Below are 26,522 nucleotides of genomic sequence, written 5' to 3' on the forward strand. Positions count from 1 at the left end.
GCATTACCTGTTGTACTCAAGTTGCTCCAGAGAGAAGATGTGCTTGTTGAAGTATTCCTGCAGTTTCTCATTAGCGTAATTGATATTGAACTGTTCAAAACGGTTCACCTGCGGAACACATGGGCAAAACTGAGATTTCTATGTTCTTACAACACTACAGTATATCTGGGACTCCACTAGAGCATCATTGCTAGCAGAGATGTGAGAAATAAGTATACAGTGTAGGTGATTCAGTCTATTAACGGAAGTATGAGTGTTTGAGTTTACAGTTAGTCGTCTCTCACCTCAAAGTTCTCAAAACCAAAGATGTCGAGGATGCCGATGGACTTGAAGTTGTCTTTACCATTGATCTTTTGATTGATTCGCATGATGATCCAGGAGAAGCACTGAGAGTATAACGCCATGGCAACCGAATCCCGTGAATCTATTGCCTAACCATCAGGAGAAGAAAGTGGCCGTTTAGAAAATTAGGGAAAAAGCCTAAAGGCACTTTCAGATGATAAGTGGCAAAAAAGCTTTGCGCAAGCAAGCAATGCCATTGTTTGCTGCTGACCTTTCCAAAGAGATGCCAATAACACAAAATGTTACGTATGATTAGTATGACCACTTTCTTTTTTTGCTGGACATAATAACCACAGCCAGAGCTTCTTAAATTATACACTGTGTCATGTGTGGTAGTGATGCTTATGTAAACCTTTGCCTTTTATCAACAGTGGCTTATTATTCTTTGATGTCCCTTCACTTCCTAAAAAGAACAGTTTTTAATCAGCAAAGACATCTGAAATATTTTTACTGTGCACAGTAAAAACAAAACTGGACAATGCACAGATAAAAACCTCTCATTGTTGCTTTCTGGCAAAAAAACAGTGCTAAATGTCCAGTAAGCCATCTGGATTTGTACAAAGCTGATGTTGGATTAGGCATTTCCCATTCCACCTTAAAAGAAGCAGCAGTGCTGTACCGACCAGCACTGTTGGTACCTAGACAGACTCTTAACGTAACTGCTGCACCATTTAAGGTGGAACAGGAGTTAGAAGAGCTTTAGCTTTGTTGAAGTCATGTGCGACTCATATACTCATGCCTCTGACTGCCTCTGAAGCATCAGGCACTGTTGGAATTTATAAAACATTCATGCTTCAGTATAAGCTGGTCCATGGCTAGTTGTACAGACCAGGAAAGAGACACAGGTGGCTCCTCAGCCAGGCCTCATCGTTCTAGTGTCCAGGTTAGTCTAAGGCTCAAGAATCTGTTCTTTCATTTTTTATTTGAAATAAAAATATACAAATTAAAAAGAAATTGATTAGATTGAAACATCCCTGCAATCATTTTGATGGTTAAGGAAAGATTTTGACCGATTAAACGGTAAACCATCAGTATTGTTGCTCAATCCCAGCAGTGAGCAAAAGGAAGCACAAAATGTCTCTGATCTGAAAGTGCCCTAATTGTGATGTGTAATGTGAATGTCTGTATGATGGAATGCTATAAGGGGGGAAAGTGTGCTTCAAGTCAAGTAATATGCATCATTTCTGCTTTACTGTTAACGTAAATTGGCTTCCAAGTTATCAAGGTGGTTAAAGAAGCTTTAGCTGGTGTATGTATTTATAGGTGTTGTTTGCTTAATTAACTGCTCCAGAAAGCATATCCTCCTCTAAGGTTGGTTTGTGCATGTATATGTTCACCTGTTCTACAGTAAGTGGGGAGCAGATCTCCTCTCCTCTGAGGATCATGGAGCGCTGGGTTAGAACTTCAGATAACTGGAATGAGTCCAGCCCCAGTAACTCACTGACATTAGTGACCACTGAAGACAGAGAGACAGACAGAGAGATACGATTAAACACCTCACAAACCAATCAATACACATGGATGTACTCTGGAGCTAACTTAGCTGTTCTAAGGTAATATCAATCACTTTAGCCTGGTTGTTGTCTAACTGCAACAAGTCACACTGAAGTTGAAGTTCCAAAGCACATCTGCATTTATTTTTGAAGCTTAAACTTAAAACTATAAGAAGTGGAAGAACTGTGTGGTAGGTAAGGCTAGCATTAAAGTGCATAGCAGAGAGAACTAACACAAACTACTCTCTCTCTGTCGCTCTCTCTCTTTTTCATTTGTAAACAGAAAAAAAACTTTCACCAGGCACTGATGGAATAGCAAAATCTTCAAAGGTAAATTAGTCCTCTCTAGTCCCCTGTCCATTTCCTTACAGCGATTATCACCTATCCAATTACACTGACCTATTGCCCAGGCCAAATACAAATACAACCAAGGGCAGTCAGACCAAAACAAAAAGTGTGAGACAAAGAACCAAATATATCTTTGCTAAAGCACTTTAAAGTAAGTTACACTCCAGACATGGAACCTTTAAGATTTTTACAATCAGATTCTTGTCTCTCATGACTCGCTTCTCACATAAAGCTATATTTGTTTTGTCCATGTACAGTGTGTGCTCAACTACAGCAGCACCTGCAGTCTGATCAGATTACCTTTAAGCTAATAAATCTTAAACAAAAACAATTCAGAGTGTGACAGAATTACAGGCCAGCATTGAACTAGATTTCCCTAAATTATCTCAGTCTTGTATGGCCTTGCACAACTAAAACTGTGACAAAACCATCAGCATGTCCCAATTCGGGGGCTGCGTCCTTCTGAGGCTGCATTTGAAGTCCGATTACGTCACAGTCGCGCGACTAGGCTGTCCCATTTCAAAGGCTCCTTCATATGCGGCCGAGAAAAGTGTCCTTTTCCATGGCAACGAAGGATCCAACGGATGCATCATTCACCAGCCAACATATCTTGAGGTTCATCAGTAGCCGGTGGTGAAGCATCTCTAGCTCTAATAAATGAAAAAAATAAATGCCTAAAATCAAAGTTTTTGGCTCCATCCATAAAGAACTTTAAAATAACTTGACAAGAGCGGTGTTTCATGGCGCAACGGTAAGGGCGGAAACAGCGGTGTTGTGACTCAAGCAGAAAATCCGCTGTGGGGCAGACCATCTAATTTTGGTTCAGCCTTCAAGGGTCTAAGCAGCCTTCAAAAGAGTGCATCCTTTGAATGATCCAGCCCCTGAATTGGGACAGACTGAATATTTCATTCAGGTGATGCCTATGCATAAGGCCATGTTTTTATTTACAGCACCCACCTTGTTTGGTGGTGATTTGAGCACCCCCTGCTGTCATGAACTCAATGTTGCCTAGCTGCAGAACTCCAGACAGCAGCTTGAACATGTCTCTGATCTCCTCCTCTGTAAACTCCAACACCTTCAGTGCCTCCTGCAAACAGACAGGGACACAGTCATGGGTGTCAGTTCAACTTGGGGTACAGCTCGAACCTGTAGTGCTTCTGCAACTGAGCTACAGCCGTACATTGACACTGGAGGTCAAACAGCAAACTCTCAGTGTCAGACATCACAAAACCTTTCACTGTGGCAGTTAGCTGTCTTACCATGACACTGTCATAGAGCTTCTTTTCATCCAGAATCCTGTCCTTCACACAGCCCGACTGGCTCAGGTAATGAAACGACTCAGGTGGGTCTGCCAGGAAATACGTTTCTGCACAAAAAGTATACAGCCGCATAATGTGACACCTGTGTAGTTCCTCAAGTTATAGTATGTACATAATTGGATGCAGTTCTCATTGTTGTGGCTCTGTAATCAGGCAAATTGGATTTGAAATGAATCAGTGGCTATTAGGTTAACACTTACCGTTCCAAAATTTCTGCATAATTTGTGTGCTTAAGATATAAATAAAGCCAGTCAGAGTGGTTTGATGTGAAATGTGTAACTCTAGTCTTGTTCTAGACAGAAGTCAGAATTGTTCACAGTGGTGGTGATAGGAACCAGACATCCAAAGCAGTTAATATTGCTAAAAGCTCACTCAAAGAAGGTTATTACATGAAATGAAATATGAATACGTTGTCTGATGTCTGAGACCTTATTTTGCATAAAACATTATTTTAAAAGCTATTAAGGGATGAACTTGTAAGGTGTTATAAGGTAAGTGTCCCAAAAAAACCCTATTTGTTTCAGATTCACCACTACTTTAGCATAATCAACACTACATATAAAATTCTAGATTCACTAGTTGTTTGCTGGCTTGGATAGTAAGTTAAACCACTATCATCACCATTGTAAAAAAAAAAATCACATCAATGCACTCCAAATGACTCTAAGTGACAAAGTTATGCATAAATGAAAAAAACAAAATCAACAAAATTTCCTCTTTAAATATTTCTCACTCGTAGCTCAGAAACACAGGTTTCTAAACATATAATCTGTACAGTATTTGTCTCTGTAAGTAGTACAGGAGATGTTTTATTATGGAATGAATCTGATGAAAAGCTAATGCTGTTCATGCAGTCTTGTTTTGCAGAAGGAGAAACATTCCTTACATATTTGATATCAAACCTAATGTAAATGTACTTCATTACATAACAATTTAATTCATAATGTAACTACATAATTATATTTAAATGTTTATTTGCATATTTAAATATTTAACGATGAACGAAATGTAAATACCTTTGGATGCCAAATGGTAACCGCATAAGTAACTGCATAAATGACGTACAGACTGCACTACATGTATATGTGCACGAGTGTGGGTTTGTTTATTCACCTTTCTGCGCTTTATCTGCTCCAGCTAGTAAAGCGTAGAAGATGTGATAGTTTCTCTCTCCTGGATTCTGTCTCACCACACGATTCTGGAACATAAATCAGCACAGAGACTCATCGACTCATCAGCAAGACACTCAGAAACAACTCTCAGCAAGAGCAGAAAGACATTGTTACGAGTTGATGTAGAAGGTAAAAGATCCTCCTCAGGACACATTAAGGACACAGCACAGATTGTTACCTTTTCGAGTAAATCTGAAGCAGAAGAGTCAAGGAGAATAAGGACTTAAAGCATGGAGTAAGTTGTAGCTTCAATATACTGCATTACTGTGGAAGTGATGTACGTGTGAATTCAGTGCATGACTTTTTCAATGTGTGTCATATTGCAAATGTTAAAACAATATAATTTAATTTGATAATCCTCAGTAATATATTGTTGTGTGCAAAAGTTACATGAAAAATTACATGTTTTATTAATATTCTAAGAGAAGTTAACACATTCTCTACAGGGAACACAGTTAGATATGGCATTTTATTCTAATTTAAGTGCACAGTTTCAATTTATTTGCTGGGTTTAGCATTTTAAAATAAAAATAGAAACTAAAATGTGCCATAACTTCAGCACTGGCTGCAGTTTGTTATTTTCCAATGTGTTAAATTCAGCGAATAAACAATAATTGTGCATTAAACTGTGCAGAACTGTGTTCTCTGTACAGAATGAACACTCATATTACTGAACAGCGTCTACCATGTTTACAGCATGGTTATGTCAAGTGTTCTATAGCAGGCTTCCAGTAAATTTTTACCCAGTGATTATCACGAATAAGGGCAAGAAGCCTGCAACTCAGCCCAACAAGTAGCTTATTGCTTATATAAAATCAACACCATAAAAATGCTGAAATATACATTTTCAATCAATAATATATTGTTATTAATAACAACTCCATTGCTACCAAACAATTTTTATTAAATTAAATTTAAAACATTGTATTTTCATTAACATTTAAACTTTTTTGTTATAAAATACTGAAACTATATATATAATAATATAACAGCATTTAATGCAAAAACCTTTGCCTTATGTGTGGTTTTGTTTATCACTACTTTAATGCTAATTATCACTAGCGTCTCCGGTGATTTCCACAATTGTGTTATGAGAAAGAAAGTCAACAGCTCAGTTGTACCACAACTTAACAACAACAACAACAACAACAACAACAACAACAATAATAATAGAAATAATTTACTACCTTACCGTAGACAGAGTGGCTATGTTCGAAACTCTGCCCTATTCTCTAGACATACTGCACCACTTTGAAAGATTTTAAACTGGTACATGATGTAAGGATACAGTCGACAATGCAGCCTCCCTGGATGTTGCCACTCTGAGAAAAATGTAGCTGGATGAATTTGCCAAAGCGACTAGAGTTGTTGTTGTAAACAGTTTTGGCATTCCCAAACGCCTCCATGATGGGACTGTGAAAAGAAAAAGGAGAAAACAGAAATGAATTATTCATGAAGACTGGCTCAAACAGATCCCTACTACCTCATTGATGCTGTGCTATTACGGTGAGGGGGGTCTATTTATTTTAGCAGTTAAAACAGTAAATTAATTTCTCATTAAATTCTAATTTCATCTATCTGCGTCAGTACTGACCAGTCACAAAAACAAACTAACATTAGTAGCTTAGAGTGAGGCTGAAGTTGCTTCCTAATTTCTAGTTTGTAGATTAGGGTCCAATGTTTTAAAAAGTGCAACATGGCTGCATTTAATAGTCCATGACTGCAGTAACCTAGCGCATTTAACAGTCAGTGTTTTTGCTTCATGATGAGAAGCAGAGAGTAAATGCGTTTTTAATTATGCTGCTTTGGTTTGCTCCACTGAAACAACAGAGTCTGATAAGTTCAGCATTTAATGGCTCAGTGGCCACTGTGAATGTCCACTAACCAGCCTCTGCCTGTTGCCTAGAAACAAGAGGCTCACAAAGTAAATTTGGTAGATCTTCAGCTGATCTCGTGATCTGATGTAGAGCTCACTAGAAATTACGAGTACATGGTAGAAGACTGTAATGCCTTCTAAATCTATGGAATGTCATTTTACCATTTGTATACTATGAGAAATGTGTCCTAAAAAGCAAATAGGGAGGCTAGGGTCACTGAAAGTTCAAGTTGCTTCCTCGAACCCGGTGAGGAGACACGAAATGGTAAGATATTCCACTTGGGTAAAGAAGATGATTATTTTCCTATGCACAGTACAGGTTGTGTAGGCATATGTACTTTTAAGTGTGTCCTGTGTGTTTGTGATGACCTGCTCTGTACGATGGCTTGCTCAACGCGTGTGGTGTTCTCTGAGGACGGAGTCCCAGCGGAATTTTGGCTCATGACGGACAGGAACTGCAGCAGTAGTTTAGTGCTCTCTGTTTTTCCAGCTCCACTCTCTCCACTGCAGAAACACACACACACACACACACACACACACACCACTGACATTTAGCTGACATTTGTGTTATTTGGCCTGTGTCTTAATCCAACACGATGCCGAGAAAGCTGATAGTGGCCTGCAGGTTCTCTCAGGCAGAAGTAATGAAACTTAGCATTAACGCCTTGGTGCTAATAAGATTACCACAGCAAAAAATCTAAGCAAAAGTTATTACTTTATTTTCTGAGATCACAGAATCTAGCCAACCTTCTATTTTAGCAAACAGTCTTGCTAAAAAACAACTGGGATACAAGCATCCAAGCATCTATGAGCCAATGAACCAGTCCTACAGAATGGACAAAATATCAATTGCAATGATATTGATTTGTTCTGTGATTATAATGTGCCTTGCAATATTCTAAAACCACTCCAGCAAGCCTTTCATATGGCCTGGTTGAAAATTGGCCTCACCTAGTGATCTGGAGTTAATAGATCATGTGAATGCCTTTATCATCCAAGAAACATCTGTGATCGATCAGGAGGCTCATTTGCATAGTGTAAACTTCTGGAATATGAGTACTGCTTAGCCTGATATCATGACAGCAGAGCAACGTATGTTTGGGACATTAGCCATAGAAAAAGAAAGAGAACAAAAATGTTTTCATACGTTTTCAAGACAAAAAAATTTCTTGGCATCACAGGAAAAAAATAGAGGTGACTACAAAGCAGGATGAACAAAATGGTCTTGACTTTGATTACAAAATTTACATGCTGCAGTTTTCTAAAACTGAAAGGACAAAATGATTTGTTAGGACTTAGCTTGGCTTAGATTTAGGCATAGAAAATTACTATTACATGCAGGTAAAAAAAGTACCATGCAAAAGTCTTAGGTACTCAAGAAAACTATTTAAATTTATGTTAGTAGAAAGGCTTTTTCTGCAAGTTGTTATTAAAGTTATTAATACACAAAGTAGAAAAATATAGTTAGAAGAACACAGGACTGGTTCCTAACTTCTTGTGCACTCCAGCCATTTGTTAAAATCCATCAGTTTTAATTAGAATTAATTTAATGAAGTATTGATCAGATAAACTATGTAGTGGATGGTACCTGTTAACACGGGGCTTCCTTGAGGACAGCTTTGGAAATGGTTACAATAATACACTTCAACACATCAATTCACAATGCATTGCTTATTTGTGTTTGTTCTAATGTTATTATTTTTAGCAAATAAATGCTTACTCCCCAGATAAGTAGCTGTATATATTTTCTCAGGTGCCTAAGACTTACAGCACAGTATGCAATACATACAGGACATGGTTCTTTTACACATAGGTACTAAGACATTTTGGTTCTACTAGGACAAAACTTCAAATGTACAAAATGGCAAAACAACTTTCGTTGACAAAACAAATTTCAATGACAGTTTCTGTTTCATCTCATGCATAATTATTGTTTATTTGCTGAATTTAAAATACTATACAAAAAAGGAAAAAGTGAAATATAAAATGTGCTAAACTTTTGCACAGGCAACAGTTTTTGTTTCACATTAAATTTAGCAACTAAACAATAATTGTGTAGAATTGTGAAGAAGTGTGTTCTCTGTAGAGGTTGTGTTATCTTACTTTCTTCAAAAACAAAACATCATTTGACTGGGGTGCCCAAACTTTTGCATTCGACTGTATAGTATATGCAGAATGACATAAGTGCAGTTCGCTGCGTCCTGCCAAGGTATAAAAACCTGTGTGTGTGTGTGTGTACTCCAGAGAAGTGTGTGTGTGTGTGTGTGTGTGTGTGTGTGTGTGTGTGTGCGCGTGTGTGAGTACTCCAGAGAAGCTGTACCTGATGAGTACGCATTGGCTGTCGTGTCTCTTCCACAGGCAGCGGTAGCTCTCATTGGCCACTGCAAAGATATGAGGCGGGAGCTCCCCCAGGTGATGCTGACTGTACAAATCCACTGCAGACGGATCATACAGTCCCGCAATCTGCTTATAGGGGTTGACCGCTGCCAGGATGGAGCCTATGTTAGTCTGAGAGTGGGAGAGGGTGAGAGAGAAAGAAAAAGTGAGAATGTGTTCATTTTGAGTGAGTTTATAGGTTGAGCTCCAACTCCGTTTAAGATGTTTATGATCAAAACATATCGCTGTTGTCAGGACAAAAACTCTTAAGTCTACAAGAGAAGAAAGAACCTACTTTACCTTTAATATAAGTGAACCAGACATTTTTTCTTCTGTTTTTTTTTCATGAAATTTATAGTCAATGTAAAAAACAACAGGCAATTTTCAAATTATGTCAAAAACTGAAAGTGACAAAAATGGAGATGTATGCATGTATATGTGGATATACATGTATATGTGGATATACATGTATATGTGGATATACATGCATACATACTGTACACATTTTCTAGTTAGCGCCTTAAAGTGTAGGCTTTTTACTCAGTATATTATTCATGATATGAGAGGGAGAAAAGTGTGGGAACACAAACAGACATCTGTATTTTGTTTTGCCTAATGAAATGAATGTGACTGACGTTTGTCTGAAAGATTGTTTGTCTGAAAAATCTGCACACTGACCTGTAAAAAAGTGTAGGTACCTGACTTGGTTGGTAGCAGTGAGGTGACTTGTGTGCAGCTGCGCTTAGCCAAGGGCTCACATCACACTTAGTAAAACTGACTAACTCATCTTCCTCAAACAGTAAAATCACAGATAATAAGACAATCTCCCGACTGACTACATGTTAACAGCCCCTCTTTCATGTGTTTGTTAATTGTCAGGGAATGTTTAAAAAGTTGTGCTTAGATACTGGTAAATTAGCACTTCTTCCATTTTGGAGACTCAGTGCTGCTACATGAAAGGTCAGCCCCCCTTTGTAAGCAGGGCTGGGAAATGATCCCCAAAAGAATTGATCTTTCAATTCCAGGCATTCGTGAATAGGGAGTTGACTCCGAAACATTTGGCTTCAATGCCACATAGTGACATTAAACTTTGACTGCACCTGCTGGCCCACAGAGTGTAAGATATTCTACTGTCTTGGTCTAGACAGACTGTCTGAAAAATATATCCTTCCACAACTGATGCATCGATCGTCCAGCTGTATTTTACTTTGAATAAAGTGGAAAACAAAGCACAGTGTAACATTTGTGAAAAAATAAAAAGGCCTACAGTCTAACAACATTGCCAGAGCTGACACATCTACCCACCTAAAGGACTTGAAAAGAGAATCAGGTACAGTTTAGATAGCCCTAGCATCAGCTCTCCAAATTTCCTTGCTATGGTCAAATATAATTATTTTTGTGCTCTTTATTTTTGCCAGATATCCTCCTACTTTTTGTTCCTTGTTGCACCTTGTACCTGGAGGAACGTAATTTCACTCCACTCTGTACTTTTACACAGACGGAATGACATTAAAAGTCTTTTGACTTAACTTGACTTCTATATATCTTAGCTTTTCGTACTCTTTGAATCAACTCCAATTATTTCCATCACTTGGATTTGTAGGCGACTACACAGTTTCTGGAACTAAACAGCTCTAGTTAGAAGTTAACACAGCCAAGGCAAGAACATTATTGGGCAAATTTGCATGTCAAGTTTACCAAAGCTAAAGTTTCACACACAAAATTCATCAAGAATTCCACTAAAATTTATGTATTTTCACTCAAGAAATTTCACTTGCAACTCTAGTGGGACTGGGCCTTAAGGGGTTAAGTATGAGATGAGGTCTGAACATATCAGCTTTTTTTAAACATCAGGTCCTTGTAACCCCATAGTGATAGATTTCTGTGCCTGTAAGCCAGATTTGTGTGTCTGTCAGTGAGTGAGTGTGATTATAGGTCATGCAGCCACAGGCAGTAATATGATTTTCCCGTTGTAGTAAAGCAGGGATGAGATTAGAGAAGGGCTTTCCTGGAAGGCCACATGGTCACTGAACACCACACAAAACAATAAGCATTCAGCAAAGAAGAATATGTTTAAAAAATAATTGAAAAATGCCACAGTCAAATAAACCATGTTACAATCATCTCACGTAAAGTTGCACTGAACATTTAGAACAAAACGAACGAGGATCGCTGAACTTTCCACTGGCAGGGCTGGTTTAATAACCTCCAGACCACCACTGCCCCCAACCACTTAAATATAAATACCACATCATATTCTCACATCACATTACCTAAAAACTTAAAAAATACAGGGAGATTCTTTAAATGGGTATGACGCAAAAACTAATCCTGCAAAAAGCCAGTGGTGGACGAAGTACACAAACCATGTACCCGAGTTAAAGTAGAGACCCCCAAGGTAAAATATTACTCCAGTAAAAGTAGAAGTTCCTCCCTTTAGACCTCCACTTGAGTAAAAGTACAAAAGTATTTGCCTTTGCCTTTCCATATTGTGGTCTGTTTACACAAAGTTAGGTTAGTTCCATCATTTGAACCATATGAGGTTGAACTGTATGCTTGCATCAGGTCAGTTTGTCCAACAGCTCAAAACAAACTGACCGCTGTGCCTTGATTGGTGTTCTTGCTTTGCGCTTCACAGAAACCATAAGGAACAGACTTTGCACAATGTAGTGGAGTAAAAAGTCAGAAATTTGGCTTTGAAATGTGGAGTGAAAGTAAAAAGTCGCCCAAAATGGAAAAACTTCAGTACAGATACACCAAAAAAACGACTTAAGTACAGCAACGAATTACATTTGCTTAGTTACTGTCCACCATTGCAAAAAGCACATCCATCCATCCATTTTCTAAGCCGCTTCTCCGTCAGGGTCGCGGGCAAAAAGCACAGTGACCCAAAATTTGCATACATGTGGAACTGCAATATTGATGAACTGTGCAGCTATTTTACTCACTTGCAGAGATAGATCTCTTTTAATGTGCTGCCTCAGTCAAGGCATTAAATCAAGCCTAAAATAAAATGAACACAGCAATTAGTGATGTCTTTATATATACACACAAAGCTCCCCTAATAGACTAAAAGCTCACACCCATTTACGTGTCCCCTCTTTCAACCACAAGAGGGCAATAAAGAAATCAGTTCATTTTTCAAGTCAGTGATCTGTGTTTTTGGCCCTGATGCAGAAGGCCTCCCCACACCTACAAATAAGAGGCCTTGAATCTTAGCCTCTAGCTCTTGTGGTCTGGAATGCGTGGGAAAGAGAGGGAATTTTACTAATCAAGAGTCTTTTAACTGATAAAATCAGCTGTTATTCAAATTCCAAGGACGCAGCAGCACTGGCAGAAATCCCTCCGATAAAGCACAGAGAGAGTTGAATATAACAGAAAACAACTTTATCATCCAACAATGTTGGAAATTTGTTTTTGTTCTTGCTCTATCCAAATACAACATAAGCAACAGGTACAAACACTCAATTGTTTTATACTAAGAATAATTATTTTAATAATCATTCAGGAGGCTAAATACAGCAGGAATAAACCATTTCTATTAAATTTTTATTAATTTCTTAGTTATGGGCATCCTAAAGCATCGTCCCACAGCTCAGATTCACTGTAAAGAGGATGCCCTATGCAGCTCATCCAGCAGCTTCTGCTGCCTACTTACAAGCTTGCCAGCCATTCTAAAGCTCTTGGCAGGCTTCTCTTCAGCTCTGGCAGTGAAGTCCCCCAATCAAATTATTATTAAATATTAGGAAAACCAAATTAATGTTGGCCTTTTCAAGTATGTTTTTACTGACTCCAAAGACTTTGAGTCTCCTAATTAAAAACAATCTCTGATCAGCTCACTCAAAAATATTATCTGTGCCCTCAATAAAACTGAGCTTATCATCTACAAAAGTTCTGTGGCACTTAAACCATTTAACAGTTTCCAGAGGATGACAACGTGAGCTGCTCCTGTTAGATAGAACACACAATGTGGGCTAATTTAAAACGAGTCCAATTAAGCATTGAGACAGTTCATGTTATTCACGTATTTATGTTTTAAAATGTACATACACATGTACATACTACATTCACAGTCTATATATAGTATGTATAGATTTTTTCCAGGGTTGTTAAAAATTCACATAGAACCATATATTATAGTATATAGTATACATATGTGTGTATTACTGCTGTTGGGACAAAACCATCTCCTTTTTTAGTGTTTTTCAGTTTTTGACATAATTTGAAAATGCCTGTTACCTTTTACATTATTTCTAAATTTCATGATGAATGGACCAACAGAAATGGCCAAAAATGACTTGTGGGGGGGGTGTTGGGGGTGGTGTGTCTGATTCCACTGACTTACATTCAAAGCAAAGAAGGTTATCAGTGATCTCACTGTTGTGGCCTTGTGTGCTATTCAGACCAAGAGGGAGTGAATATTATCACGTAAATTAGACTGCAAGACATTTCATTATCAAATCAGCTGGGAGAGATATATTTGTGGCCTCTTATTAAAGTGAACTATTGGACTGAAACATGATGCAGGGTTGCATTTTTCTCATGCTCGGTCATACCAAAAAATCGGATAAACATTGTCCACCAATGGTACTGTCTGATTAGGTCCCTTCTGTGGTCATGGAATGCTAGAGGTAAGATATAGTGTTCATTCTCTGGCCTACAGCGTTCACTATACAGCATAGATGGCATTCACTATAGAGCACAGATGACATTTTCCTGAGTTGGCAGTAGTGAACACTGTCAGCATGTGTCAGTGCGCTTTAAGCAGGACAAAAGACACAGTGCAAATGTAACGAGGGCTAAACACATCCAGTGTATTCAGCTTATAAAAAGGCCAGCTTCATTTACACATTTAGGTCATAATAATGTGGTATATATATATATATATATATATATATATATATATATATATATGTGTGTGTGTGTGTGTGTGTGTGTGTGTGTGAGTACATATATATATATATATATATATGGAGACAGAATCAAACAGGACTCAGCACTGCTACACCAAGTCATGCAGCTTAACTCATTAACCCCAGCAGATCATTGTCACTTTTGTCCATTTTTATATCAAAAATATTTTGATTATCTCATATGAGTCCCTCCTTGAATGTCTTTGAACGGTGGGCGCAAAAAGGTCAGTATGTGTAAGTGATCACGGTTTGCAATGAAAACTATCAACTACTACTTTGTTTTGATCTGAAATGAATGTAGAACATGTTGGTCTGTAGAGTGAGAGCTAACTGACCATCTACAAATTATACTGCAAGTTGCAATCATCTGGGCCAAAGCACCACACGTTTAACCAAGTCATTATGTACAGACAGATGATCAGAGTTGTGAAAATGGCCACTATTTACAATAACTGAGGTCTCAAAAGTATATTGTACCAATTATATACACAGTGATCTTCTGACCTTGGTATTGTAGACAAAAGTTTTATAACAAAGAAACCTGAATACTTGGATACTTTCCTGTTTGGAAAGTTTTTCTCAAGGTATAGTTGTTGAACTCAATGAACTTAATTTTACATACAGCATTTACTTGTTTTCTTGTTTTTTATTCTCCATGTACACAAGAATGCTTTGTTTTCACATTAAGATCAAATTTCTCCTGGGGGACAAAGACCCTCTACATAGGCACTGGTTTCTAAACTTGTTACCTTTTTCAGGAGTTAGAACACGTGAATATAGTAGTTGTGAAATGATGATATTTTGCATGTTGGCAAATAAACATAAAAGACAATTATATTATTTTGCTTACAAAAGGGAAAGTTTATGAATGAACCATGAGTTGGCCGCTGCTATGACATCCTAAGTGGTTGCTAAGGTGTTACAATGTCATATCCCGTGGTTGCTAAGATGTTTTTAGGCCATTGCTATGGCATCCCAGGTGGTTGCTAGGGTATTGCACGACTATTGCTATGGAATCTCAAGCTGTCAATAAGGTGTTGCTAAAGCATTGATATAGTATCTCAGCTGGTTGCTAAGGTGTTGCTAGGTTATTGCTATGGTATCCTAGGTGGTTACTTAGGTACTGCTTGGGTGCTGCTATGGTATCACAGGTAGTTGCCAATCAGTGTACATATATGTATGCTAGTCTAAATGAGTCTGTATTTAATGTCTATGAGGGACAGAACTAGAGGTTTATTGTGGCAGTTCGATTAGAATTTTATATCAATTTTTAATATTTTGTATCGATTTTCTAAACATTTACTACATCATTAACAATACATTTATATTTACTCATTTAGCTGATGCTGTTATTTAGAGTGACTTCCAAAATGTGCAGACAGCCAAATAAAAAACACAGCCTAATAAAACCTCTGAAGATATGCCCAGGACAACGCACTGAAAGGTACTGTAGACCCCACAACCCAGTTAAAATGGTGCTGAACTACAGTGAAAAAACCCTGCTCATCATCAGGGAATGTCAGTAATAGTTATAAGGGTTGTGCATGTGCACAGCAATGCAGTCCAGGGTCATGGTGATTCAACCCTGCCCTCTAAGGCTCTGGAACAGGCACATTTGTGTGCATTTATTTAGGCCAGTGAGGTTCAAGCCCCTTGCCACTGCCAGCCAATCAGATGAACTCCTGTTTGAAGAGAAAAACTGTGTCACAGAGTTACATTGTCAGTAGCATCCCACTGCGCTTAGACCTCGTGTACACACACAGAGGGCATTTCAGTTCCAAACATACACACACCAATCGTTTTCATCTGATTATCAGATCTGGCTGTAAATCAAATCAAAGTTCAGCTTTATAATCAGTAGGGTAATGAGAGAGTTTACACAGAGAATTAAACAAGTCAACTGAATTAATTCTAATCAAATCAAAACTAGTTCCAACACAGAGATCCAACTGAGACCAAAGCCTCATTCAGAGTGGCTCCCTCTGTTACAGCAGTACAAAATATGGGTGGGTAAAGTAGCATTATATTATTGTTATTGTGATAAATTACATCATAAAACACTTTTCTGAATAAATCATAGGTGTTGTTATGTTGGAAGACCGCATAAGAAACTAGGCGTGCACCATAATGTCGATATTAGGGATGTGAATTCTGACTAACTATGATATTCAAGTATACCTGTGAGTCAATAAACATATATTCGGTTAACTGCCAGAAAGGAAAAACAAAGCCAAAAACAGACTTTGCCTGACATTAATGTTGAGCTGGAGGTTCTGATTAGGAGGCCACGCTCTTGCAAGTGGTCTTTTCTCTTCAGTGGGCGACGTGCTCAGTAACACAGTAATCTGTCAGAGAAATATGCTTCCAATGTTTTTGGATCTAGCTGACATCAGCTAGCGTAGTTAGCCTAGTTAGCAAAAAAAATATTTTTCTGTTTGGTGTCAAAAACTACAATATATTTATTGTGCAATTTATGTACTTTCCAAATCATGACTCATTCATTGTTAAAAGCTGGTCTGGTCTACTATGACTGGAAATAACAGTGGAGTTGCAAAGATGGCTGGTTGATGGATAAACAGACTTTCCTGTAAGGACTCGATCAGCTGACCCACCTAACAAGCTCGCAGCAGGGCAGAAACTTCAGAAAACAGCGCAAATACTGCCAGACATTTGAACACTCACTTGTGATAATATGAGCACAGGTTTTCAGTATAAACAAACTGATATATCTTAGGGGTAAGTCAGGCCCATGACACAAATTTATTCCAATTTTCTATTCTTATTAGCCCATTTCACCCGGAGATACACACAGAGTGTGTTCTGACCACCTTTCCCCAACAGCAATCTATGGGCCAATGGTAACTTAAAAAGAAAAGTCTACCTAAAACAATTTACTTAATTAATAAATAATAAATAAATAATAATAATAAATTAAGAATTATTTTTGATTAAATATTCAGTGCCTATTTTGCTGTTGCGGTTTAGGCATATTTTGAATAAACAATGACCAGTTCAGGTCATGGAAAAATGTTAAGTAAAAATGATATAAAAACACAGCTGGCCAACGATTTTGCTCATATTTTTTGATATGGCCCTTTTAGTAGTGAGTTTGACACGTCTGTCTTAAAGCATCCAAACTTTTGTACACACCACAAAATATTTTTTCTTCAATTAATAAAATATAAGATAACTGCATTAGCATTTACAGAAAATGTCATTTTTATAAGTAGTTTGCTGCAGAGGTTATGTTCACTTCTTTTCACATCAAAAAAAAAGAAAATGTGTAATTTGGCCCGAGATGCTCAAACTTTTGCACTGTATCGTTTCAATATCACAATATTATATTTTTCTTTAACGTCCCATATAAAATAAACATTTATACAAAAATAATATTAAAAAGGCTTCGCATGAAAACAGATGTGTGAGAGGTAACCGTAATCTAGGCTGCTATATTTAGTGAATTAACAGTTCTCATAGAAACAATGGTCAGATTCCTTAGAGTGTTTATCAGTGTGTCATGGCTAAGGCAGCTTCCTCTGTCTGTCCAAATACATTCCCGAAATAACTGACCACCCAAAAGTGCCATCCTTAGCTCGCCTGGTTCAAGTACCCATAAACAATCTTGGGAGTGAATTTAATTAGTTTATAAAGGCCCAAAGTCCAAAGTCACCAAATATTAAATCTGTTCTCTGTAAATGCCCAACAGTATCCTGTACAGTATCACTTTCACAAAAATACACAGCGTGGGTTATATTCAGATATGGGATGTTTTTCTTTAGACAGGAAGCTGTCTTAATCAGAAAGCTTTTCCCTTTAACCCCTGACTGAGATGTTTTGAGTTACTCTGTCTTGGTCAGGAAGCTCTGGTCATTCATGCAGCTGAATGTGACATGCAGAACCCAAAACAATCCTGATTATACATAAGAGACATACACAGAGAGAGGCTAGTTTGTACATACATTGGTGACCAATACATTATCCACTGAAAAATGGGAAAATTGTATTATTACAAGTTTATTATTATTTTCATATATAATATATGAATATATATTATATATATATTATTAATATTACTAATTACCACCTGTAGTGACCACTGCAAGGTACTAATTATCAATTATCATCATTATCAGCCCACAAGTTTAATATATGCACACTGAGACTCGTAGACACACTACAGGAAAATAATGAACCACTCCTCTCTGATTAATACACTGTGCAATATATCACAACTATTACTGCGATGACATTTTCACTATGCACTTTACACTGTAATATTGACACAACTCTGAGTTAGTTGTGTCTATAATGTGTGCTTTTAGTTTACCTCATTCCACTCAGTGCCTGCTGTCTGTAAATGCAACAAATCTGTCTCATATGCCATGTAAATATGCAAACAGATACACTTTTATTTTATTTCTCTTGTACTCATGTCTAAATTTAGCTCTATTTTCTATTTTTCTGCATTGTATATGCACGTTTATGTGCAATTATATGTCTTTCTATTGAAACACTGCATTTCCCTCCGGGATCAATGGAGTCCTATCTATCTACCTCTCTACCTCTCTACCCTCATCTCTCTATCTATCTATCTAAAGCTGTAAAAGAAGATAGAAAGAAGTGGCTTCTCAGATTTCCTCGTTACTCACTGCTAAACGCTAACCTGCATATTTGCAACAATACCAACAGCAAAAAAACAGACAAAACACAATCCAATTTCAAATGAGGTCTTAGAACATAAACACATTAATAAAACCCCCAAGCATTCATTTGCCTTCGAATTATAATAGCTATAAGTAGGACAGTACGAAAGAAGAAGCACAGCTGAGCTCCTGCTGATAAAGGAATAAGCAAGTAACTAAAAGCATATACAGCTGTATAAAGACGTTTGAGCACCCTGGGCAGATTACAGTTTCTGAAACTACATAATTAAGTTTATATTTCTAAGTGAAAAAGGCACTCATCCTCTACACAGAACACACTTCTGTACGTTTTAAAGCACAGGTGCTGTTTATTTGTTGAACTGAACATATTGGGGGGAAAAATCATGTGACCTGTGCAAAACATGTGACAATGTGACCTGTGCAAAAGTTATGGCACGTTAAATTTGATGTACTATATTTTGAGCTAGTTATGGGAAAAGCATAAATCAGGAAAGATAAACAGAGGTATTTACAGCAGTGCTGTTCTCCTCACAGAGAGCTCCCAGCGCAGGTTGGCTCCAACTACCAGGCCAGTTAGCGGTTAATAGCGCAGTGCATGCATGGGTTAACCAACATGTCACGGATCTAACTCGAGGTACGAAGGGCATACATAACGGCCCTATTAAGCATCCAGCATGGCAGGGCAGCGTTTGCAGCCGCCCAGGAAATGCACGCTGTCTAGCACCACATTAGTGTGATGTTCACTGCTGTAAGTGAGCAGAATGCCAGAAGCCCTAACCGAGACGGTATATATATCCACATTTTAACAATGCAATCAAAAAGCATAAATGTAGTACAAGATTGTGCTGACAAATCATACTGTGATGTCACCACCCTACGTTGTAAGTAGTTCAGAGAACAAATGTTTATGTTGGGCTTTTTTTAGGTTCATTTGTATAAGGACTCTTATTGTGAAAAGCCAGAATATGTGTGGAGTGTGAAGTTTTCTTTAATGCTAAAGTTTTCTTTTTCTATAATGTACAGCATGAACCAGTTATGAAAACACCTGAATCCTAAAATCTCAACTGGTACTGTAGCTCTTATTGAATATAGTAGCCTAGAGAGGCAGTGGTAAGCTGGGGCCTGAACCCTGTTGAGAGATGGCGGGAGGAGGACATCGGTTGCCAGAGAGTGGGGGACTACACTGACAGCCATGAGAGGCACAAAGGTGGGACATGAGTCTTAAATGCCACTGCCCAGGCCCCGCCTCCTGTTTTGCAGCAATGCTGCTACACTACAGTTCACATTCAACCCCTGCGGCCGCGCTGTGTAGCGGGGGCAGTGATGGGAAGGCGGAGCAATGAGCTTTCTATCCCTCTCATCTCAGGAGCTCATGCCTTAAAAGAGCAGAGAGGGAACAGACAAGAGGAGAAGGATGAGCAGCTGAACAGACTGAAGAGCTAAGAAAAGTGTTGGAAGAAAAGGACTGAAAAATCTAGCTAGGAAAAAACTGAAAAATGGTCACCGTTGATTTGAGTTGATTTTCTTTCTGTTTGGAGCAGAAATAAAAGCATAATGAGTGCTGCGACCCTCAACCCTGCCTCCAGCGTCCTTTGTGTGCCCAGGGTAGCACATGGCATGCTACAGATATATTTTATGGATAGCATAAACACTTCTGTCTGGAGTTAAATAAAACAGTGTTTATTTAATGCTTACATAGATGTTGTCTTTCTGGTAGCGCTGGTGGAGGTTGTGCATGATGGCGGCCTCATGCAGCTCGGCCAGAGCAGACATGTCCTCCACTCCATCAATACTGCTCTGGTGCATGGGGTACACCTTCTCCCTGTTAACGTCCACCAACTGCAGATACAACACCTACAGAGAAACAGAGAGCAGAACATAAGGAATACATCAGCAGTTTCCCTCTGAAACTGGGGTTAGCACTACAGTAATTGCCCAGGGAAGGCAAGGGCAAAAATACATAACAATAATAATCCAAATCCAGCATTTTATCAATATCAGCGATAAGTTTAAAGTATTTTTTGAAAAATGTTTATGCAGCTTTACTTCTCAGTACAGTATTAGTAGCACAGATTTTACACTTGCATTCTTGGTACTGTAGTACACTGGGTGGCAAAATGTGTAATTATTTGTTAAGTGAGGAAGAGGATGAAGAAAGCTATTCACACAAAATAGCAAAAACTAGTGTTACAGTTAGCAGATAAAGCAAGCTTGTTAGGAAAAATGTTACTCTCTTTTCATTTTAAAGGTGGTGCATGTTGAATTTTGAGTCTACATGCCTGGTAAAAGTGCAATGTCCACAAAATGTAGTTTTCAATTACTTGTTTTAGATGCTATAATTGTCTGTACTGCACCTAGAGATGGCATAATATGTGACATGTGAACTGAATGTGAACAAGCTTTTCCAGAGACAGAAGACCAGAAAAGCACCAGGTCCAGACGGTGTTTCCGCTTGCTGTCTCAAGGCTTGTGCTGACCAACTGGCTCCAATCTTCACACAGACATTCAACAGATCCTTGGAGCTGTGTAAAGTCCCCGCCCGCTCAAACGCTCCGCCATCATCCCAGTACCTAAGACACCCTCAATCACAGCACTGAAAAACATCTGTGGTCCTGAAGTCCTTTGAACAACTGATGTTGGCCAGCCTGAAGAATGCCATAGGACATCTGCTGGACCCTCTGCAGTATGTCGTTATAGATTGTCAGCACAGGTTCTCCTCCAGGATGTGTACTCTCCCCACTGCTCTCCCTCTCTCTACAACAATGATTGCACCTCTAAGGACCCATCTGCTAAACTCCTCAAGTTTCCAGATGACGTTACAGTCATCGGTCATCCAGGACAGTGACAAGTCTGCATATCGGCAGAAGGTTGAATGGCTCGTGCAAGTCAGAACAACTTGGAGCTGAACACGCTCAAGACTGTGGAGATGACTGTAGACTTAGCACCGCTTAGCACTGCTCCCTCTCATAATATCCAACAGCCCTGTGTCAACCACAAAGACCTTCAAGCATCTGGAAACTACCATTTCCCAAGACCTGATTTGAGAGACCAACATCAACTTGATCCTCAAGAAGAAAGTGAAAAAAATATGCTGTGGAATGTTTGCCATTCTGCACAGCTCTACTTCAGCATACTGCATAGTCAGACTTGTGAGACAGACAGATTTGGATACCCTGCAATGGCATAAAATGTTTAGCCCGAAAAAATGGCTTGTTGAATTACCGTCTCTCTCTCTCTCTCTCTCACACACACACACACACACACACACACACATACAGAAGTATGTCAACAGAGCTCTGCAGGGGACAGCGTTCCTGCACAGCGGCGTTTAAAGGGAATGCCTGAGGCTGAGTAATGCAACAGCTACATTTTGGTTTAGTAGAGGAAGCTCTCCTGTGCTTCAGCTGTTGCTCACACTACTGCTGCGCCTTCCGCTTGTCCTCAGATGGCGCTTCCCAGCAAAAACACTATTCAAAACACAGGATTACACTTGGCCTAGTTTAGCCTAAGGAAAGGAAACTGATGAAAATATGCTGTATAGCTAAAAACAGCCATATTTAGGCTTGATTTTGTTCATTTTTATAGTTAAACGCTATTTCCATATAGTTTCAGAGAGCCTGAGATTAATTTACGTCTGGACACAGTTAGAGGGAAGTGTGTGGTGATTTAGGTATGTTGTTTGCATAAAGCTATTTGGTAGCTATAGGCCTTCATTACTTGTTAGCTACACAAGCCTCACAGCTCCAGAGCAAAACTAAAATGTGTTGGCTGGCTAACTTCATGCGAAGTCAATAGGGAAAACTGTAAAAGTTTTATGTCAACCAAGCTGTCATCCTATAAATGTGGGTCAGGTTGGGTTTGGTTAAATGTGGTCAGGCTTGAGTAGGGTTCTGACTCAAAAGGTGATTATGTGATTCGGGTCAGGTCAGGTAGGGACAACATTTGGTCAGGCCTGGGTTGGGACTTGACTCAGAACTTAATTATCTGGTTCAAGTGTGGTTGGGTTTGGACAAAATTTGGTCAAGTCTGGGTCAGATTCAGGCTCAAAATTTGATATGTTTTGGGAAATTTGATCAGTCTTGGGCCAGGTTCTGACTCAAAAGGTGGACTGGGTTGGATCAGGCTTGGACAAAATTTGTTGGGCTGTATTCAGGTGCAAACAAAATTTCAGGCCCAGTTAAGCTTTAGTGTGTACATAGAATTTATTTGTCTGTTACCTACTTTCTGTAAATAAAACAGTGCATGGTTTAGGAGCTTTGATATACAAGAACCCCCAGTGTCTCTGTCACACTGCAAACTTGAACATCATATCCATATCCAGCCATCTGACATAAAAATGCAGACATATACTCCATCTGTCATCACGCCATCCATATCCATGGTAACCAGGGAGGGGCAAGTGTAGAGGAATGGATTACTGTTCATCAACAGAGTGAGACTATGAGACTGACATATTGGAAATCAATACAGCCGTTAATGTGTATGTGTGAGCATTAGGACTGGTGAATTTATGTGCTCTCTCTTTTCAGACACATCAGCTCATTTGCAGCACAAGAACCTGATGCAGTGTGAAATTTAGGCATGCAGTTTGCACAGTGCTAATTAGTGCAGTATGGGCTTCTAGTACTTGTAGCTCCAGAAGTAGGCAAATATAAAGAAGTAGGCTTGGCACACCATGCATTTCTTTGCTGACTGAATACGTTTGAGGGCAAACTGTGTAAATTTTATTATTTTTCCCAAAAGATGTCTTAAATTACACACACACACACACACACACAGGGAGAGATGCAGTGATAGGAATAAAATAATATTTATTATTAACGACACATTCAGGTGTTAAAGAACCCAGTAATGCTAATAAATCCCTAATATTTACTCTGTAAATAGTTCCTGCAGCATAGAGTTTCCTTAGCCCATTTATAGCAGTGCTGTAATCATACAGGCCTGACAAAATAGATACTGTACATGAGGTGCACCCTCACAGGCAAAGCCTAGGATATGTGAGTGTGTGTGTGTGCGTGTGTGTGTGTGTGTGTGTGTGTGTGTGTGTGTGTGTGTGTGTGTGTGTGTGTGAGAGTGTGTGCATTTAACAGTCTTCTCCAAAATGACAGATGTAAGCACAATCTGTTCAGAGACACGTTACTCACAGAGAAAAACTCATTGAGAAGAGAGAGGCAGAGAGAGCATCAAGGAAATAAGCAGAAAACATATATTTTGAGTGTCCACTCTTTGCCCAAGTACAGTCTTTGAGGTTGGTTGCATTTTCTGTTTCTGGAGAACCAAATAATCCCAACACATTCAGTGATGTTGCAGTCTGGACTCTGGGGTGGTCAGTCCAGTGTTCTGAGAACATCAGCTAGTTCTTGTTTGATTGGTAAATTTTCCTTTAATTTTTTAAAAACAGCTTCTTGACAGCTACAGATCCTCTCAGACCCACAGCGCTGAGTCGTCTTCTCACAGTGGAAGGATGGACAGAGACACCTGTGGATTTTCTACTAGCAAAAGAGGAGCTTGATTTTCTCCTCTCTCTCAGAGATGAAAGCTATAAGTGCTGTTTTTTGATGGGGGCAGTTTTGTGTCCACCAGGTCTTGCATGGTTGTTTGGAGTTATTTTCTCTGTATCTTTTAATCATTTTCTGAGCTCCCGTTTTGGAATCTCCTGTTTTTGTACATATCTTCCTTTTGCTTTCCCCATCTCTCTCTGACTTTTGCACAGTACTGGATCTCATTAATAAACTCCCTTTCACTCAATAAAAACTAACTTAAATCACTTTTGTGGACAAAAGTGACCCACTTCACACTTTTTAGTTGGAGGTTTGTAAAACAAAAAAGTTTTGTCCTATAACCCGATGTGAGAATTTTCTATTAAAAGTACAAAAATCTTTGCATATGCTGTCAATTATAGTTCTTAGAAATTGGCCAAAATCAGAGTTGGCTGGTAAAATTGGAAATCAGAACCAGCCAAGAAAATTGCAATCGCTGCATCTCCACTCGCATCCTTATCAAACTCTAACATCGCAGTTCTAATTACTGCCCTCTGTAAGTAAGAAAATTTTACTTATATAGCATATTTTAAACCAAAGTGCTTTACAACTGATGGAAAAACATTTGTCCCACCATTAGTCCTCACTTGCATCAGTCTCATTAACAAATAAAACACATTAACGCTGCCACACACAGTCCTCAACAAACACAGGCCATTCAACAGTTAATAAACGCCAATCAATAAAAAAGCGATTTAAGCTTGGATTTTAAAACAGTCACTGAGGAAGCCTGTCTGATGTCAGCTGGTTGGCACAGCAACAGCAAAGGCTCAATCCCCTTTCAGTTTAAGCCAAGACTGAGAGACAGTCAGAAGTAATTGAGAAGCTGATCGGGTAGGTGCCCATAATGTATATATAATGGCATATAATGCTGTTAAAGCAAACTAAGCCACCTTATATTAGATGCTGTAATAAACCAGGAGCCAGCGAAGAGCTGCTAAAACTGGAGAATGTGATCTCTTTTCTTTCTTTGTAATCAGGCTGTGACATTTTGGACTAGAAATCAACAAGCAAAGTTTCACTGACCCCAAAATACAGCACATTGCAGTAATCCATGTAATGTCCATGGATGTAACAGAAGCATAAATTACTTTTTCCATATCAGGTGAAACAAGAAGTTACTTAGGTCATTAACATTGTTCTTAGCTGGAAAACATGCTCTTAACCACTGCATTCATTTGTTTATCAAATTTCAGTTCAAAGTCAAAATCACTCTTTTACTTGTGTTTTAACAAAATATATTCGAAAACCCAGATTTTCCAAAAGTCTTCTGTTTTACTTTTGTTTACTTGTAAGAAACTGTTGATCATCGTTTATTTTGCACCTCTGATACAATCACTGAACCTTTTTTGGTACCCTGCACAAAGCAGGCAACTTACACAATAGTGCTGAGTGCTTACCTTTACCACACAATTAGAGCTCTTTACAAGCAAACCCACATTACTTTAATTATATTACTGTAATCTTAATCACTTATTAATAATGCAATAATAACAGCTCTGCTCATGTCAGGGTAGCTAACCCTACACTGATATGACTGTGTGTGTATATGGGTGAATTCACTGAAGATGGGTGTATGCATTTTAAACAGGGTTCCAGTTATTGTGACTACAAAGGCTGAACCCCTAAAAACCCTCCAAACGTGATGCATTTTTAATGTGTTTTTCAGTGTGATTAAGCGTGTGTGTGTGTGTGTGTGTGTGTGTGTGTGTGTGTGTGTGTGTGTGTGTGTGTGTGTGTGTGTGTGTGTGTGTGTGTGTGTGTGTGTGTGTCTGAGCGTGAACAGTACTTTTTCCTCACTAATAAAAAGTTTTCTCAGTAAAGCATAGCTGTTTTAGCCTTAGGGAGTCTTCAAAGAGCGAGAAGAAAGGAGTGTGTGAGTTTGAGTGTGAGGGAATGAGAATAGAAAGAGGCAGACCAGACAAGAAAGAACTGAGTTTTTTTTTTTTTTTTTTACACATTGTCGTTCTGAAGGCAAGAAGCCCATATTATATGTAATTATATATATATATATCTTCTTCTTCTTCGTTCGGCTGCTCCCTTTAGGGGTCGCCACAGTGGATCATCTGCCTTCATCTTGCCCTATCCATTGCCTCCTCTACTTTCACACCAACCATCTCCACGTCCACCTTCACTACATCCATAAACCTTCTCTGAGGTCTACCTCTTCTCCTTCTACCCGGCAGCTCCATCTCCAACATTCTTTGACCAATATATCCACTATTCCTCCTCAACACATGTCCAAACCATCTCAACCTGGCCTCTCTGGCTTTATCTCCAAACTGCTCCACCTTCAATGTCCCTCTGATCTGCTCATTTCTAATCTTGTCCATCCTTGTCACTCCCAACGAAAATCTCAGCATCTTCATCTCCGCCACCTCCAGCTCAGCCTCCCGTCTTTTAGACAGAGCCACAGTCTCCAAACCATACATCATAGCAGGACGCACTGCTTTCTTGTAAACCTTCCCTTTCACTC

General features: G+C 38.8%; 1 protein-coding gene across 1 annotated transcript in view; it reads right to left on the reverse strand.

Moving 5' to 3' along the window:
* Positions 1 to 26,522, reverse strand: part of myo10l1 (myosin X, like 1) — a 105,270-nt gene that overhangs the window by 26,350 nt on the left and 52,398 nt on the right. The window contains exons 3-13 of the mRNA XM_017703673.2: positions 20,199 to 20,357; positions 8,871 to 9,058; positions 6,920 to 7,054; positions 5,963 to 6,087; positions 4,853 to 4,866; positions 4,616 to 4,700; positions 3,443 to 3,549; positions 3,141 to 3,270; positions 1,680 to 1,798; positions 285 to 431; positions 8 to 108 (exon numbers count right to left, since the gene is read on the reverse strand). Of these exons, the coding sequence (XP_017559162.2) occupies positions 8 to 108; positions 285 to 431; positions 1,680 to 1,798; positions 3,141 to 3,270; positions 3,443 to 3,549; positions 4,616 to 4,700; positions 4,853 to 4,866; positions 5,963 to 6,087; positions 6,920 to 7,054; positions 8,871 to 9,058; positions 20,199 to 20,357 (1,310 nt within the window). The remainder of the gene's footprint in view (positions 1 to 7; positions 109 to 284; positions 432 to 1,679; positions 1,799 to 3,140; positions 3,271 to 3,442; positions 3,550 to 4,615; positions 4,701 to 4,852; positions 4,867 to 5,962; positions 6,088 to 6,919; positions 7,055 to 8,870; positions 9,059 to 20,198; positions 20,358 to 26,522) is intronic.

Source organism: Pygocentrus nattereri, chromosome 30, assembly GCF_015220715.1.
Source record: "Pygocentrus nattereri isolate fPygNat1 chromosome 30, fPygNat1.pri, whole genome shotgun sequence".
NCBI lineage: Eukaryota > Metazoa > Chordata > Actinopteri > Characiformes > Serrasalmidae > Pygocentrus > Pygocentrus nattereri.